The sequence below is a fragment of the Barbus barbus genome, assembly GCF_936440315.1.
Source record: "Barbus barbus genome assembly, chromosome: 29".
NCBI classification, from domain to species: domain Eukaryota; kingdom Metazoa; phylum Chordata; class Actinopteri; order Cypriniformes; family Cyprinidae; genus Barbus; species Barbus barbus.
Window position 1 is genome coordinate 1,741,054 of NC_136757.1, and position 17,941 is coordinate 1,758,994.

General features: G+C 40.3%; 1 protein-coding gene across 1 annotated transcript in view; it reads left to right on the plus strand.

Moving 5' to 3' along the window:
- Positions 1 to 4,707: 4,707 nt before the first annotated feature.
- LOC306849837 (DDB1- and CUL4-associated factor 1-like) overlaps positions 4,708 to 17,941 on the plus strand; it is a 39,162-nt gene continuing 25,928 nt past the window's right edge. The window contains exons 1-7 of the mRNA XM_079385181.1: positions 4,708 to 4,997; positions 6,346 to 6,466; positions 7,873 to 7,949; positions 8,031 to 8,104; positions 9,237 to 9,350; positions 9,450 to 9,587; positions 16,248 to 16,778. Coding sequence (XP_079241307.1) covers positions 6,351 to 6,466; positions 7,873 to 7,949; positions 8,031 to 8,104; positions 9,237 to 9,350; positions 9,450 to 9,587; positions 16,248 to 16,778 — 1,050 coding nt within the window. The 5' untranslated portion in view covers positions 4,708 to 4,997; positions 6,346 to 6,350. The remainder of the gene's footprint in view (positions 4,998 to 6,345; positions 6,467 to 7,872; positions 7,950 to 8,030; positions 8,105 to 9,236; positions 9,351 to 9,449; positions 9,588 to 16,247; positions 16,779 to 17,941) is intronic.

Here is a 17,941-nt window from a genome sequence, read left to right on the forward strand (position 1 = left end):
GCAAGGCAAGGCAAGTTTATTTATATAGCAAATTTCATACACAGTGGTAATTCGTGGGGAAGTCGTGGCCTAATGGTTAGAGAGTCGGACTCGTAATCAAAAGGTTGCGAGTTCGAGCCCCCGGCCGGCAGGAATTGTAGGTGGGGGGAGGGAATGTCCAGCGCTCTCTCCACCCTCAATACCACGACTGAGGTGCCCTTGAGCAAGGCACCGAACCCCCAACTGCTCCCCGGGCGCCGCAGCATAAATGCTGCCCACTGCTCCGGGTGTGTGTTCACTGCTGTGTGTGTGTGTGTGTGTGTGTGTGTGTGTGTGTGCATTTGTTCACTACTCACTGCTGTGTGTGTGCACTTGGATGGGTTAAACGCAGAGCACCAATTTCGAGTATGGGTCACCATACTTGACAATACGTCACGACTTTTTTTTTTTTTTTAATTCAAAGTGCTTTACATAAAAGAAAGTGAAATAGACATTAAAATCAATAAAAACATGGAAATAAAAATAAAAACAAGGAATTTTAAAATGATTTAAAATAAATTTAAAGAAAATGATTATACCTAAAATGTATTGCAGTCAGTTCGGACATATAGCACAGTGCTCATTCAACAAATGCACAGTTAAACAGATGAGTTTTGAGTCTTGATTTAAATGTGGCTAATGTTTTAGCACATCTGATCTCTTCTGGAAGCTGCTTCCAACTGCGGGCCGCATAATAGCTAAAAGCAGACTCCCCTTGTTTTGTGTGAACCCTTGGTATTTCTAACTGACTCGATCCTAATGATCTGAGTGGTCTGTTCGGTTTATATTCAGTGAGCATATCAGCAATATATTTAGGTCCTAGGCCATTGAGTGACTTATAAACGAGTAAAAGTACTTTAAAATCAATCCTAAATGTAACTGGAAGCCAGTGTAAGGACTTGAGGACTGGTGTGATATGCTCAGATTTTCTGGTTCTAGTCAGAATCCTGGCAGCAGTGTTCTGGATGAGCTGCAGCTGTCTAATGGTCTTCTTGGGAAGGCCGGTGAGGAGACCATTACAGTAATCCACCCTGCTGGTGATAAAGGCATGAACAAGTTTCTCCAAGTCTTGACTGGAAACAAAACATCTAATTCTTGCAATGTTTTTGAGATGATAGTATGCTGATTTAGTTACTGCTTTGACATGACTACTGAAACTAAGGTCTGTCTCCAGAATCACCCCAAGATTTCTGACTTGATTTTTCGTTGTTTGACCCCTAGAGTCAAGGTATGCATTCACCTTGAGAACTTCATCTTTCTTTCCAAATGCAATGACTTCAGTTTTCTCCTTGTTTAACTGAAGGAAGTTCTGGCACATCCAACTGTTAATTTCATCAATGCATTGGCAGAGGGAGTCAATGGGGCTGTAGTCATTTGGAGATAAGGCTAGGTAGATCTGGGTATCATCAGCATAGCTGTGAAAGGCAATTTGGTTCTTCATCATTATCTGACTTAGTGGGAGCATATACAGGTTAAACAAGAGCGGTGCAAGAATTGAGCCTTGTGGGACTCCACATGTCATGGCCGTCCACTTAGACTTATGCTCTCCTATACTCACATAATAACCTCTCCCTTCTAAGTATGACCTGAACCATTTGAGTGCCATCCCAGAAAGCCCGACCCAGTTTTCCAGTCTCTCTAGAAGTATGTTATGATCGACAGTGTCAAACGCAGCACTAAGATCTAGTAGTACCAGCACTGATATTTTGCCAGAATCAGAATTGACGCGAATATCATTTATTATCTTAATGAGTGCTGTCTCTGTGCTGTGATGTGCTCGGAAACCAGATTGAAAATTGTCCAGGTATCCATTTGACTTTAAGTAGTTGTTCAGCTGATTAAAAACTACCTTTTCAATTATCTTACCTATGAAAGGAAGATTTGATATGGGTCTATAGTTGCTCAACATGGTGTTATCAAGATTGCGCTTTTTCAGAAGGGGCTTAACAACTGCAGTTTTAAGGGAGTTTGGAAAAGTCCCAGAGAGAAGTGAGGCGTTCACCACTTCTAAGAGATCAGCTTCTAAACAGTTAAGCACATTTTTGAAAAAGGATGTGGGAAGTGTGTCAAGATAGCAGGTTGAAGATTTAAGGTGCTGTACTATTTCTTCCAAAATTTTGTTGTCAATTTCTTTAAAAACACACATAGTCACTTCTTTTTGAAATTGGTGTGACCTCTGCATAACTTGAGGATGTGCCAATCTCCTTTCTGATATTATTGATCTTCTCAGAAAAGAAGGAAGCAAACTCATTGCATTTGCTGTCGGAGAGCATTTCACTGGGAATCTGACTTGGGGGGTTTGTCAGTCTCTCAACAGTCGCAAAAAAACTGCGACTGTTGCACTACACACACACGCACACACACACACGTGTACACACACACACACATACACACACACACACGTACACAAGCTTTAGAATCACAGGAATATTTCCTGATCATACATTTATGGGTTTAGTTAAAATCATTCTCACCCAATGGACTAAAGCATACTGTTTCGGTAGTGACATGAAAAATGTGGGACGCATATATATATATATTTTTTTTTACAAAGTTTTATAATTTACAAAGAAAATATATAGTACATTACAGATTTGAATACATAAATGCTTTTTAAATGTGTTTTTTTGGTTGTGGGACAGCTGTTTGCACCACTTCTGTAGAATGGGCCACATACACACATGGATATTCAGCTAGTCTAAAGCACAAAGGTGAGCCAGAAGAGTTTTGGACTGTGTTTATGGACCGATGAGACAAAGATGAACCTTTATCTAAGTGATGGGAAAGCACTAATGTGGAGAAAAAGGGAACTGCAATGATCCCAAGCATACAGCCTCATCTGTAAAGCATGGTGGAGGTGGTGTCATGGCATGGGCATGCATGGCTGTCTCTGGAACAGGCCCTCTCAACTTTACTGATGACTTCATGTATGATGACAGTAGCAGAATGAATTAGGAAGGGTACAAAACCATCTTACCTACCAATATTCAAGAAAATGCCACCAGATTCATTGGGAAGTGCTTCATATTGCATCAGGACAATGACCCAAAACACCCTGCCAGTTCAGTCAAGGAATTTATAAGAGCAAAGAAATGGAAAGTCTTATATTGCCCAAGTCAATCTCCAGATTTAAATCTGATTGAACATGTATTTCAGCAGCTGAAGAGGAGAGTAAAGGCAGAAACTCCCCGAAACAAGCAACAATTGGGATTGGCTGCATTAAAGGCTGGAAAAGTATTTCAAAGGATGAGAGCAAGAGTCTGGTGATGTCTATGGGTCACAGACTCACTGCTGTGATTGTGTGCAAGGGATCTGCAACTAAATAATAGCTTTTAATCTTTTATATCTGCCTTATGTTCAACTGTCCCAATACTTATGCTCTCATCAGATAGAGGGATGAACTCTAAAAGTGCTGCTCTTTTTATTTGGTAAAACATGTATGTGTTGAAACGGCTAATAATAAAATGTGACATTCTGTAGTTTTGTCTCATATTCATCTTTTAATCATATTTGCAAATGTCTTGACTCCACAGCCAACAGAGCAATCTTGTCTTTACTGCTCCAATACTTATGGAGGGCACTGTATGTGACCCTGCAGCACAAAAGCAGTCATGAGTAACACAGCTATATTTGTAGCAATAGACAACAATACATTGTATGGATCAAAATTATACATTTCTCTTTTATGACAAAAATCACTAAATAAATATATATCAAAACTTCATTTTTGATTAGTAATATGCATTACTAAGAACTTCATTTGAACAACTTTAAAGGAGATTTTCTCAATATTTAGATTTTTTTGCTCCCTCAGATTCCAGATTTTCTAATAGTTGTATCTCAGACAAATATTGTCCTATCATAACAAACCATACATCAATGGAAAGATTATGTATTCAGCTGATGATGATGTATATATTCGTGACTGGTTTTGTGCTCCAGGGTCACATATTTGTTATAATCATGATTTTGTTTTAGTTTGTCAGTGTGGTGTGTCTTGTACTGTACATGTGCAATAAAAAATCAAATGACAGTAAAGACATTAATACTAGTACTACTACTAATATTTTTATTTTAAATATATATTTTTTAATAATTCACATTTTTGCTTTTCCATTTCATATTTATATTTCAATCTTTCTGTTTATTGAAAAATGAAACCACCTGCACTCGATCATTGAGCGGCTATATATATATCATGTTCAGCTATATATAACAGCTATATAATAATAATAACTGTTTCTTCAGCAGCAATCAGCATCACAGCTGGAGTCATGAAGCTTTAGCATTACAAGAAAAATACATTTTAAATTATATTAAAATAGAAATATATTTTCAAATGGTAGATTTCCTATTTTTACTACATTTTATTTTAATCAAATAAATGCAGCCTTGAAGAGCAGAATATATGTTTCAAACCCTTTTAAAATGTTACTGACCTCCTTTTTGAATGGTGGTGTGTATTATATATTTTCAAAGCATGTATTTATCCCATATAACAGCCACATTAGCCCATATATAACGTCTATCATTGAGCATGGCTCTATGTACAGTGAATGGGTGCCGCGTTACATGTCTGATGCGGACACATAGATATGGAAAGTTCGCTGGAGAGATGTTGCAGATCATTTTCTTTTGAGCAGCCCCGTTGAGAAACACACGGCGGAAATGACGCACGGCCAGAATATTACATACAAAAGAAACGTGTTCAAAAGCTGCCGCTTTAACCGTGTAGTTTTGTCCCTTCTGTCTTCCATATTGGACAGGGCTCAAACTTTGCGTCTGACGTCATTGACGAGTTCCCGTCGTCGCTGGGTTATGACGTGCTCAGAGATCGCCATCATAAAGTTGCAGCACATTGCTAAAGACAGACACGAGCGGCGTTATTCATGAGGTTATAACAGCCTGCGACGCGTCTCAGTTGCTCGTGTCGTCAGTTAGAGCCGTTAGTGATTCTCGGAGGTGTGTTTGTGCTGAAGGTGAGTGCTCGCGCATTCAGGAGCACTGTTTACATGCGTGTTTTCTTCAGTTTCTGTGTGGTTTTAACGGTTATCTTATTAAATGTGAGTGTAGCAGTGTGCTGATGTATTCAGACATGTAGTTACTGTAAGACTGCTGCGCTTAACCGCTCTGTAAACATTGTGTGGTTGAGTGTTTCTGTACCGGGTTATTGTGTGCTGTTAGCAGGTGTTTCTGCTGCTCTGGGTCTCATAAACCTCAAGTACAAGCATTCCTGTTCAACTTCAGACACAAAACCAGCTAACCTTAATAAATAACTCAATGTATTCATAGAGTTCATCACAGGGATATTAGTGGTCTACTCTGCACTTCATTAGTGATGTTATATTCCTGGCAGGACACTATTCATCAGTGCTGCTCTGTGAGGAAGCCCTCAGGTGGTCTTCTCTCTGTGGGGTGTGTGTGTGTGGGTGTGGGGTGTGTGTGTGGGTGTGGGGTGTGGGTGTGTGTGTGGGGTCTTCATCGTGTGTGGGTGTGTGTGTGTGTGTGTGGGGTGGGTGTGTGTGTGTGGGGTGGGTGTGTGTGTGGGGTCTTCATCGTGTGTGGGTGTGTGTGTGGGGTCTTCATCGTGTGTGGGTGTGTGTGTGTGGGGTCTTCATCGTGTGTGTGTGTGTGTGGGGTCTTCATCGTGTGTGTGTGTGTGTGTGTGTGTGTGTGTGGGGTCTTCATCGTGTGTGTGTGTGTGGGGTCTTCATCGTGTGTGTGTGTGTGTGTGTGTGGGGTCTTCGTGTGTGTGTGTGTGTGGGGACTTCGTCGTGTGTGGGGTGGGTGTGTGTGTGTGGGGTGGGTGTGTGTGTGTGGGGTCTTCATCGTGTGTGTGTGGGGTCTTCATCGTGTGTGTGTGGGGTCTTCATCGTGTGTGTGTGTGTGTGTGGGGTGGGTGTGTGTGTGTGGGGTCTTCATCGTGTGTGTGGGGTCTTCATCGTGTGTGTGTGGGGTCTTCATCGTGTGTGGGTGTGTGTGTGGTGTCTTCATCGTGTGTGTGTGTGTGTGTGTGTGGGGTCTTCATCGTGTGTGTGTGTGTGGGGTCTTCATCGTGTGTGTGTGTGTGTGTGGGGACTTCGTCGTGTGTGTGTGGGGTCTTCGTGTGTGTGTGTGTGTGTGTGTGGGGACTTCATCGTGTGTGCGTGTGTGTGTGTGTGTGTGTGTGTGTGTGGGGGGGGGGGGGGACTTCATCGTGTGTGTGTGTGTGTGTGTGTGTGTGTGGTCTTCATCGTGTGTGTGTGTGGGGGGGGGGGGGGGACTTCATCGTGTGTGTGTGTGTGTGTGTGTGGTCTTCATCGTGTGTGTGTGTGTGTGTGTGTGCAGGGCCGATGGCGTCTGCCGGGGATGGCAGTGTGGACTCTAAAGCGCAGCTGAGCTCTCTGCTGGAGCAGTGGGAGAGAGAACAGCAGGGAGGCACAAACGAACTGCTCAACATACTAACCAAGTGAGAAATGCTGCACTGACCCCACATTAACACTTCCTGTTCCTGCACGTTATCCCCTGACCCCCCATCAGTTACTGCAGACGACCCTGTGCAGTGCCATCTGACCTCACATCAACCTTAAATACATCTCGCTGAAGGACACCTGCTGTTGCATTCTTATGCATGAGAATTAGGGCTGTCCAGCATTTAATTAGTTACAGGAAGTGCTGATTGATTCATCTCAATCAAATATCAATTTAGTTTTTTTCGATTTGTTCAGACTTTACTAATGAGCCATTAAATCATTGAGTCACTCTTGATTCATTTTTGAGTTTGTGAAATTGAGCAAAACACAATGCTGACAATATTGTCTAATATTAACTTCGTTTATTGGACGGTTTAAAGTCAGCATCACATTTAAAATATTTGAGATAAAAATAAAAAAACGCTCTTCTTGTATTGCTGAACAACGTGTGATTAAAAATCCAAGACAAAAACCCATACGGGGATGTTTTTGCTCTCATATCGTTGCACCTCCAAAACTTTAGTTTGAATCAATTCATGTCAGTAGCATAATTAAAAATAAATAAATAGTACAGCATCTTGGACCATAGCATGTTACTGTGCCTGAAAAAACTGATGTCTGGAAGTTGCACACTGACTTTTACTGCAAACTGAGCTGCTCTTAGACTCTCTGAAAACACTGTTCTTATGAGCTGCACACGTGTAAGACATCACTGCTTTACCCTGAAACACACAGGGCAATCACAATTCTGATTTGGTTTCAGTTAATCGTTCAGCCCAGCACTAGATGTCTTCTGATTACTTACACTGTCCGTGAGAAGTGTTTAAAAATAATAGACATGCCATTTGATGGCATTTTACTTGCAATCCATTCATGATATTGTGATGAATCGCAGTGATGAATCGTTACAGATGCTTTTATCCAAAGTGACTTACAAATGAGAACAATAAAGCAATCAGAACCAACAAAAGAGCAATGATATGCAAGTGCTATAACAAGTCTCAGTTAGCTTAAGGTAGTACACATAGCAAGTTTTTTTAATTATATAAAAATAGAAAACAGATAGAATAGAAAAAGAATAGAGAACTTAGTGTTAGTTTTTTTTTATTTTTAAGAAAACAAGCAGTTAATAAATGAATAGAGTGCAAGTCTAAAAGGGGCAAGTTTATTATTTTTAAGAGTAGAATTAGAATAGAGAGTGCTAGAGTAATGTATTGTAATGTGCGCTGCTTTTGTGTCAGTTTTAGTAACAGTCAAGTACTAAACAGTAACAGATTCTGTTTTTGGAGCGGTGGCTAATGCGGGAGAATCCATATACAACTAAAAATGAATGTTTATAAATGGTTCTCAAGTGTAAATGTGGTCATATCAGTGATGTTAATAGTTGCTTTAATCTCTGAAGGATTTCGGAGCTTGTTGAAAGGGAGACGGAGGAGTATCATAAGGCTGATCCTGACCCGTTTGATGACCGCCATCCAGGTGACTTGCACTCGACACGTTATCACTTACTGCTATAATAACTATAAATAATAACTGACTTTTTCTTCTTTTGCTCTGAAGGGCGGGCAGACCCAGAGTGCATGTTGGGACACCTGTTGAAAATCTTGTTCAAGAATGATGATTTTATGAATGCGGTAAGATGGATGCATTATCATGTCATGTTTTGAATGGATTCCATCATGGATTGAATTGATGCATCTCAGTAGTGGGTGCCAGCTCGGGGGTTAACCATGCACAGCACACATTTGATCCATTGCATGTGAATATTGTTATTATAATAATTCATATTATAATTATAAATGTCCAAATGCCAGTCTTTGTGAGTGTACATGTAAAGAATTGGTTATGTCTTAAGTTAACATAGACCGTTTGGAAAATAACATATTGATACCAAACATAAAGTCATGCTAAAGACTAAACTAAAATAACTGTTATGAGCTTGTTATATTTTGTTTAAATAACTGGGTGCTGTGTCACTATAAATAAAGTGTCTATAAGTAGAGATTTTTGTATCTTGTCTATATCTAAAGTATCTCTGCATTCACCGATTTTACTCTTTAAAAGAGCCTAGAAGTGGTTTACTTAATCTTACCTACCTGGCAATCATGTGCACATGCTCTCTCTTCATTACAGAAGATGTGCTTTAAGCTAAGTAGGTCTATATAACAGAATAAAAAAAAAAATAATAATAAAAAAAAAAAATATATATATAATTGTATATTTTTGATTAAATATGCTTTGGTTCTTTTTAACGCTACAAAAGTCATTCAGTCAAGAGAAGTGAGTGATTTTTTATATATTTATATATATTGACACAGACAGCAGGTATATTAGGCGGCTGTCACTTTAAGACCGAATATGAGATCCAATAAAAGTACAGATCCTTTTTTTTTTTTTTTTTTCTTTTTAAAAAAGTTTACAATCGCTGAAGACATACCTGACTGTTTACATGAATACTCACCCAGACAGATGTTTTAGTGCATATGTGATCGTTCCAAGAGTGATAAGCCATGAAAGAGAACTTAGTTCAATACTTGTGCATTTCTTTATGACAATAACTACACAGTCCTGCAAGCAGAATCCTGCACAGACATCTTTAATTACCTTAATATGATATTCATTATTATTGTCACGTGATAGAAGTCATCCTGTTGCCTGGCCCTACTAATATATTTTGATGCAGTGTACTTATGCTGCTGTAAGTAAGCCAAGCAGCCTCTTTGGTTTGTGATCTTGAGTATTTGGTTTATTTTTGTGCTTTAATAGCTTGTGAACTCATACGTGATGAGCAGCCGTGAGGTGGCGCTGAACACCGCTGCATGCAGACTGCTGTTGAACATCATGCCTGGCCTTGAGACGGCCGTGGTCTTTCAAGAGAAGGTACTTTGAGTCTTGTATTTCTCTCTTCAGAATCAGATCATGGGTTGTGTAGCCTCACAGCTGAGTGTAGGTTTACATGTGTGTTTGTGTCCATGACAGGAAGGGATTGTGGAGCGATTGTTTAAATGGGCTCAGGAGGCAGAGCAGCCGCTCCGAATCTACGCCACAGGCCTGCTGGCAGGAGCCATGGAGAACCAGGACATCGCCGCCAACTATCGCGAGGAAAACTCTGTGCTGGTGAGTCCAGCAGCAATGCATGTCTAAACGCTGGAATAAATCACCCTATGACACGTGTGCATTAGATCTGTGACCGCTCTGAGTCTTAGCTAGGGGTGTGCGATATGACTAGTTTTCATCGTGGGCGATTTAAAAGGTCTCCACGATCTGCTTTTGAAGAAATATCATAGTATCATGCTTAGGGGTGTGCGATTTTATATATTGTGTGATAATATCATAATTGTTGTTTTAACTAGTAGTCTAGTAGCTTAGACTAGAGCGTGTATGCATTTAGAGTGCGTTTGGAGTTTTCTATTGAAATACACTTGGAATAATCGCAAAATTCAAGATAAGGGGTCAGAAAATGTATATATTTATATAATTTCATATAGTTAATCATTATCACACGAAGAGTGACATTTCTTTTCTCCAAAAATCAACATGATTTCAAATGTGATATTGATTTTATACAGTTCAATAAGAAATTAATATTAAGAGACTTATGTTTTAGACACCATATTGCCTATTTTTGCTCTATTTCTCTAACAAAAATAATTCCAAACAAATTCCACAGCACAGTTATGCATCTCTGAGCGACATGATGGTGTTTCGTTCCTGAATGAATCAACCATTTAAATGATTTGGTTCAATCGCAATGACTCGCTGATTAACAGTGACTTGCTGCCATACTGGCAGATTTAAGGAAAGGGGAAGGGGAAGTGGTGTGTGGGCAAGTATGGTGACCCATACTCTGAATTAGTGCTCTGCATTTAACCCATCCAAGTGTACACTCAGTAGTGAACATACACCCGGAGCAGTGGGCAGCCAATGCTGCAGCACCCGGGGAGCAGTTGGGGGTTCGGCGCCTTGCTCAAGGGCACCTCAGTCGTGGTATTGAGGGTGGAGAGAGCGCTGGACATTCACTCCCCACCTACAATCCCTGCCGGACCTGAGACTCGAACCCATGACCTTCAGGTTATAAGTCCAACTCTCTATCCATTAGGCCACGACTGCCCTAATTAATTTCTCATAATTAATTAATTTAGCGTAGCTTTTTCACATAAAATGTAAACACTGCTGCCTCACAAGATGAAATATAATACAGCGCAACTGCGACGGCAACATGTTGTCATGTCGTAAGTAAGGATATGCGGTATCAAATTTTCACGTTGCGATTAATGAATTGTTAAAGCTTTATCATGTTATATGGTATTATCACCGTATTTAGTTGCAAAAAAGTATTGTCATAATACAGTATAACAGGTTTAATAACTTTTTTCGTCTAACAAAAATAACTGAACATTTAAATACAATAAAGCTATACACAAATGTATAAAGTTAAACATTTAGCACAGATTAAAGTGCAAAAGAATTATAAAGACCAATAGGCAACACTTTACAATAAGACCTCATTAGTTAACCTTAGTTAATGCATTAACGTTCACAATGATTGTGAAGTGATTAATCTTTGTTAAAAAATACAACTCTTAGTTCATGTCAGTGCATTAAATATCACAGTTGCAACTTTTGATTTTAACGTGTTATTAAATGTTGGAATTACCTAAGATGAATGAATGTTTTAGATTGCCAGTTTATATCAACTAATGTTAACTAATGAAGCCCGTTTGACCGAACAATAAAGAATCAAAATATCATTTTTCAAACAGTATCTAGGGCATGTTGTAGTCCAGATTAAATTGTAAAAAAGTTTGAAAATAAATAGCCTATTAAGTCTAAATATTTAAGCATTTGATACTGTGATGAACACCATAGTGAATACACAAATCTAAATGGCTATTTAAATCATTTAAACACCTTTCAGATAAAGAAAGCTGCTTGGTTTCCGGGGTAACAGCTGCATTTCTGCTGTTCAGCGCCATCTGCTGTCAGAAAGTGAATGTGCTTGTTTACATGAGTGCACAACATCTGTATTGCAAACTGTTTTGCTGTTACTGTTGTTTCTAGCGTGGACATAACCATAGATATAACATTATAGATATAACCATAGATATTGGCATTTTCATAGAAACCAATGCACGTTCCGTAAAACAAAAGATCGCTTATGGACACACAAAGCAGATATGAGCCATTGTGATATGCTGTGGACAGTCAGTTATTCAAATCAGATTTCATCCAGATGTGCACAAAATCAGATTTGGGCTGACAGTCTGAACAAGGCTTAAGATATCAGCATAACACACTCAAGAAAACTATTGTCAAATGATCATTTTCCATAAAATCCCAGAATATCTTCTTTTTTTTTTTTGTTAATATTGCACACCCCTAATCATGCTACAGCACACATTCAATCAGTTACAGTTCTGGTGCCTCCATCTCAGTATACTGTACAACACGACATGCATTCACTTCAAATGTTAACTCAGCGGTACGGGACACTGCGCTTATTCACAATCACAAAAGTACATTATTTATTTGCATATGCTTTTAAGCCTTGCCGGTTAACCCTTAAATGCATGAATGTTTTGCCAATCACTCTTAAATATTCTGGTCTTTAGCGACCCGGATCTATATATCCAGCACGGATAGATCCTAAACTGCTGCAATAGCAAAAAACTCTCTTGATATTATAAGAACCATTACAGAAGAATAAAATAAAGCATATTTCGTTACCTTTTGAAACTTAGAAGGGTTCAATTTGAGCAGATGATTGTACCATCGCCGTCATCTTCAGAGCGCACTTCCATATTCACGATCTCAAACATATTCTCAAAACTATCGTTTTCAGTGACTTCAAAATCAATGGTTTGATCGCTGGCAGCTTATTTACCACATCCACCATCAAATGACCGTGACATTTATATTTTATGGCATACGGTAATTGCTCTGCTGTATAGCCATTCAAACCAGTTACATTTCTGCTGATGATATTCTTTTGTTTTAAGCCTGCGGTGATTAGGAGTGAAACATCGTCATAACTGTCTATTAAACAGTGCCACCCTTAGGGATAAAGGTGAATTGCACATTGAGTCATCAAATATTTTAATACTTTTGCACAGAAAATATACTTGTACTGATACACACGTTATGATACTTTTGCACAGAAAATATAATACTTTTGCACAGAAAATATACTTATACTAATACACACGTTGAGAAGTGGTCTAATCCCAGCATATAGACCACTTCTCAAACTCACCAAACCGGTTGAAAAGCAGATCACAGTATGGCCAGACAATGCCACCTCAGCACTGCAGGACTGCTTCCAGGACACAGACTGGAACATGTTTAAAGAGGCAGCCACCTACAACAACCACACAGACCTGAATGAGTACACTGTGACTGCTTGCATCAAAAAGTGCACTGATGATGTGACAGTCACCAAGACCATCACCACACGTGCAAACCAGAAGCCATGGATGACAGCAGAGGTTCGTGGGCTGCTAAAGACCAGAGATGAAGCATTCAGATCAGGAGATAAAGCAGCCCTCAAAACAGCAAGAGCCAATCTGTCCTGTGGCATCAAAAAAGCAAAACGGTCATATGCCCAAAAAATCAACAACCACTTCACAGACAGCAGAGACACACGGAGCCTGTGGCAAGCCATTCAGACCATCACTGACTACAAGCCCCCGCCACAGGCCTGTGATGAGGACACATCCCTCCCCGATGCACTCAACAACTTTTATTCACGGTTTGAAATGCAGAATGACACACCTGCACAAAAACTGCCCACACCTCCCAACGACCGGGCGCTCTGTCTGTCTCCAGCATCTAGGATTAACCCACGCAAGGCTGCGGGTCCTGACAACATACCTGGCCGTGTTCTGAGAGACTGTGCTGCACAGCTGACAGATGTCCTAACAGATATCTTCAACACCTCGCTGAGTCAGGCAGTCGTCCCCACGTGTTTCAAATCCACAACAATCATACCGGTACCAAAGAAATCACCTGTGTCCTGTCTCAATGACTACCGTCCCATAGCACTGACTCCAATCATGATGAAGTGCTTTGAGAGGCTAGTCATGCATAACATCAAAACCAGCCTCCCCAACACACTCGACCCGCTCCAGTTTGCATACCGTCCAAACCGCTCTACGGACGATGCAATTTCCTCCACCCTCCATCTGGCTCTTACCCACCTAGAAAATAAAGACTCCTATGTTAGAATGCTGTTCATTGACTTCAGCTCGGCATTCAACACAATAATCCCACAACAGCTCATAAATAAGATAAACCTGCTGGGCCTTAACAATTCCCTCTGTAACTGGATCCTGGACTTTCTAACCGGAAGACCTCAGTCAGTCCGTGTCGGCAACAACACCTCGAGCTCTACCACACTGAGCACAGGGGCCCCACAAGGCTGTGTGCTCAGCCCGCTGCTCTTCACACTGCTGACCCACGACTGCACTGCCAAGTTCAGCTCCAACCACATCATCAAGTTTGCTGATGACACAACAGTGGTAGGTCTCATCAGCAACAACGATGAAACGCACTACAGAGAGGAAGTGGCACAGCTGGCTGAATGGTGTGGCACTAACAATCTGTCCCTCAATGTGGAGAAGACAAAGGAGGTTGTGATGGACTTCAGGAGAAACTCCGTTGACCACCCCCCACTGACCATCGACAGCTCGACTGTGGAGAGAGTCAGCAGCACTAAATTCCTGGGGGTGCACATCACAGAGGATCTCACCTGGACCACCAACACCATGTCACTCTCCAAAAAGGCACAACAGCGCCTACACTTTCTCCGCCGGCTGAAAAGAGCAAGTCTCCCTCCACCCATCCTCACCACATTCTACAGAGGCACCATTGAGAGTGTGCTGACCAGCTGCATCACTGTCTGGTACGGGAACTGCAGTGCTGCTGACCGCAAATATCGTCTTTTTATACACTAGAAAAATTTATAAAATTTATAAAAACCTATACACTTTTTATGAAACATTTATCAGAAAACAGACATTCTTTTAAATTATAATTTTTTTCTTGTTATATTGTTTATAATGAATAGATTGAGGAATAAGAAAACTGATGTCTAACTTTAAAAAATGAAGGCGGGAGAGGGTAGTTAACTATTTCCCGGGTCGCTAAAGACCAGAGGTATGCATTTAAGGGTTAAACATTTAATTCGCGTGCGGTTCTGATATGCACTTTTTCTGAGTACAAACACATGAAGCACACACTGAAAAAACAGCGCCTGATTGCTGGACTAAGTTGTCTTTATTAATTAAGTTATACTGTCGAAACACACAAGGTTTACATAAAGTTGGTTATGTCTAAAGTGAAAGTAAACAGTTGAGAGAAATAGATGAGTGCCTGTGTATTAGATGTGTGCAGCTCTTAAAGTATCAGAACTAAACATGCTGCTGACTGTCATTTAAAGGAACAGTTCACCCTCAAATTTAATTTGTCACTATTTACTCACTCACATGTTGTCCCAAACCGGTATTTCCTTTCTTGTGCTGAACTCAAAAGAAGATATTTTGAAGAATGTGGAAAACCAAACAGCTGCTGGTCCACAGTGACTTTGATAGCAGGAAGAAATGATGGAAGTCACTGTGGACCAGCAGCTGTTTGGTTTTCCACATTCTTCAAAATATCTTCTGAGTTCAGCACAAGAAAGAAACTCATTCAGGTTAAAATCAACTTGAGAGTGAGTATGATGGTATAAAAAACACAGACAGATGACAGAATTTAAATAGTGAACTATCCCCTCAATAAAACACAAAGAAACCACTCGCTGCTCATGACCGAATAACTTTAATACAGTTGCTTTATATAATTTATACAGTGAAATGTATATAGTGTTTTATTTTATGTTCATTCAATATATTGAATGCTCCTGCTAAATACACCTACTGTACCAGAAAAATAAAACACTTTGGTTTATTTGTATATTATGTGTACTTGTAATGTGTATCTTTTGTTCATATATTTCAAAAACAAAGGTCAAATAACAAAGATTATCTTCTCCCACTTTGACCTAAATGTCTGCCCTTTTTTAAATTTTAATTATTTCTATTTTGATACCTTGTTAGGCTTTGTTTTGTAGTAAAACCTTATAGTAATAGTAATACCCACATGACAAAGAATCGTGATATGATATCACTCCTAATCTTAGCTAAATGAGTGGCATTAACACATTAACGCAATAATGTTTTTTATTTACAGCTATATGGTTTTGTATGTAGAAATTAAGAGTATGGAGTGAATATAAAGATGAAAAAGTATTGTAAGGCAAAATTAAAGAGATTGGATGTCTACAGTTTTTGCTTTTGATCATTGTAATATATGAAGAAGTGCAATATATTTGTTTGTTTATTACGGATGCAACTTCATATTACATGAGGACAGACTGATGATATGTGTGATATGAGAAGCAAAATTAGCACAGCGATGTAGTAAATTAGTTGCTTCTTCAGTTATGCTGATGAGACGTCATTATTTAAAAGGATTTGAGCGCATTGACCTGTCACCATCATGTTTTGAGGGATGAGTGCGCTAAATAGATGATAGCCCTAGATATTGATACTGAATAGAACGATAGCCCTAGCTACGGTTAATGATGTGTGATAAGTGTAAATGTAAACATGCTGTTTGTGGGTGGTATACAGTCTTGACTAAGAAGCTAAGAATTTTTTTGATGTTTTAACTGATGCTTTTAATGCTATTTAATATCCATATAATTGAACAGAAGCTCAAAAATCAGTGTTTGTGTCGCAGGTTCCTTTGATGCTGCAGAGACTGAGGGAGCTTCAGGAAAAGGAGGCAGAGAACAGGAAGGACAGTAAGCATCCAAGCAAGAGTCTGGCTCCGCTTCTGCCCCTGGACGAGGAGGCTGTGGACGGAGAGTTCGCTCCTAACGCTCACACCGAGAATCATGACTCGAGGAAAACCGACTCTGGCGCCGAGCTGCAGCCGGTCTCTGCTGCGAGGAGCGTGGGGAGAGGGAACACGGGCATGAAGGGCCTGATGAAGCCCGCTGCAGCAATCCCTTTAGAGCTGGATGAAACAGACGGCCCCGTGGAAGGCTTGAGGAACTGGAGGAAGAAGGAGAACGGTGGGAAAGTAAAGCAGAAGCTGAACTTCTCGCTGGCAGAGCCGGAGCGCAACTTCAGTGAGCTCTCCAACAGCAGCTGGACTGAGATGAGCCCGTGGGTGATCGGAAATAACTACCACCTGTATCCGCTCACACCTGGAATAGAGCAGCGCCTGATCCTCCAGTACCTCACCCCGCTGGGAGAATACCAGGAGGTAAGACTGTGCACTCCTATTAAGGGATGTTACGATATTATCAATATCGCAAAATGAACTAAAAGCGAAAGCACAATATAATCCCTTCATCAAGTCTGTTTTTGCTGCGTGTTTTAAAGCGAAGTGCACACTTCATTCAGACGTTCAGCCGGTGATCTGGTGTTTTCCACGTCTCAGAAGGGCTCCGTTCACACTGAATGAATGCAGTCAACTCCTTTATTACACGTGCTGTGAGTTTAGCACACATTTGGGAACGCAATGCCACTAGTTATGCTTTATTTTCACAGCAGACGATTACAACATTTCACTAGATTTGTAGTGAGACGCGTTTTCACTGAAGCTGGAGTTTTCCTTCAAAATAAAAGCTCTACTGCTGTGTCCGTCAATATACAAGCTTAAAAGTGCAGTATATGAATGGCTGACAGCTAGTGGTTTAAATGCAGTCCAAATTCAAAATATCTCTCAAGTCTAGAAATTAGGAAAGTATTGTAATTTCCCTACTGTAGTGTAAATATACCTATGAAATATTCATTCATTTATTTTAGAGTGCAATTGTTTTACAACATATGGCTACTAGTCATTGTTATTATTATTATAATCTAAATTTTGTGGGGAAGTCGTGGCCTAATGGTTAGAGAGTCATACTCGTAATCCAAAGGTTGTGGGTTTGAGTCTCGGGCCGGCAGGGATTGTAGGTGGGGGGAGTGAATGTCCAGCGCTCTCTCCACCCTCAATACCACGACTGAGGTGCCCTTGAGCAAGACACCGAACCCCCAACTGCTCCCCGGGCGCCGCAGCATAAATGCTGCCCACTGCTCCGGGTGTGTGTTCACGGTGTGTGTGTGTGTGCATTTGTTCACTACTCACTGCTGTGTGTGTGCACTTGGATGGGTTAAACGCAGAGCACCAATTTCGAGTATGGGTCACCATACTTGACAATACGTCACGACTTTTTTTTTTTTTAAATTTGTTTGTCGTCCTAAAACACCCGTGTGAATGTAATTTAGACTGAGACAGTATATCACAAAAAGAGGGTTGAGTTCAGCTACAAGTCAATTCACTGACTTTTTTTCTGACTTCAGTTTTCTTAGTTAAGAAACATGGGTTTGAGCTCTTAATATTGAACTCTCAAAGTGCATTAGAATAATTTGTGTCCCTGCAGC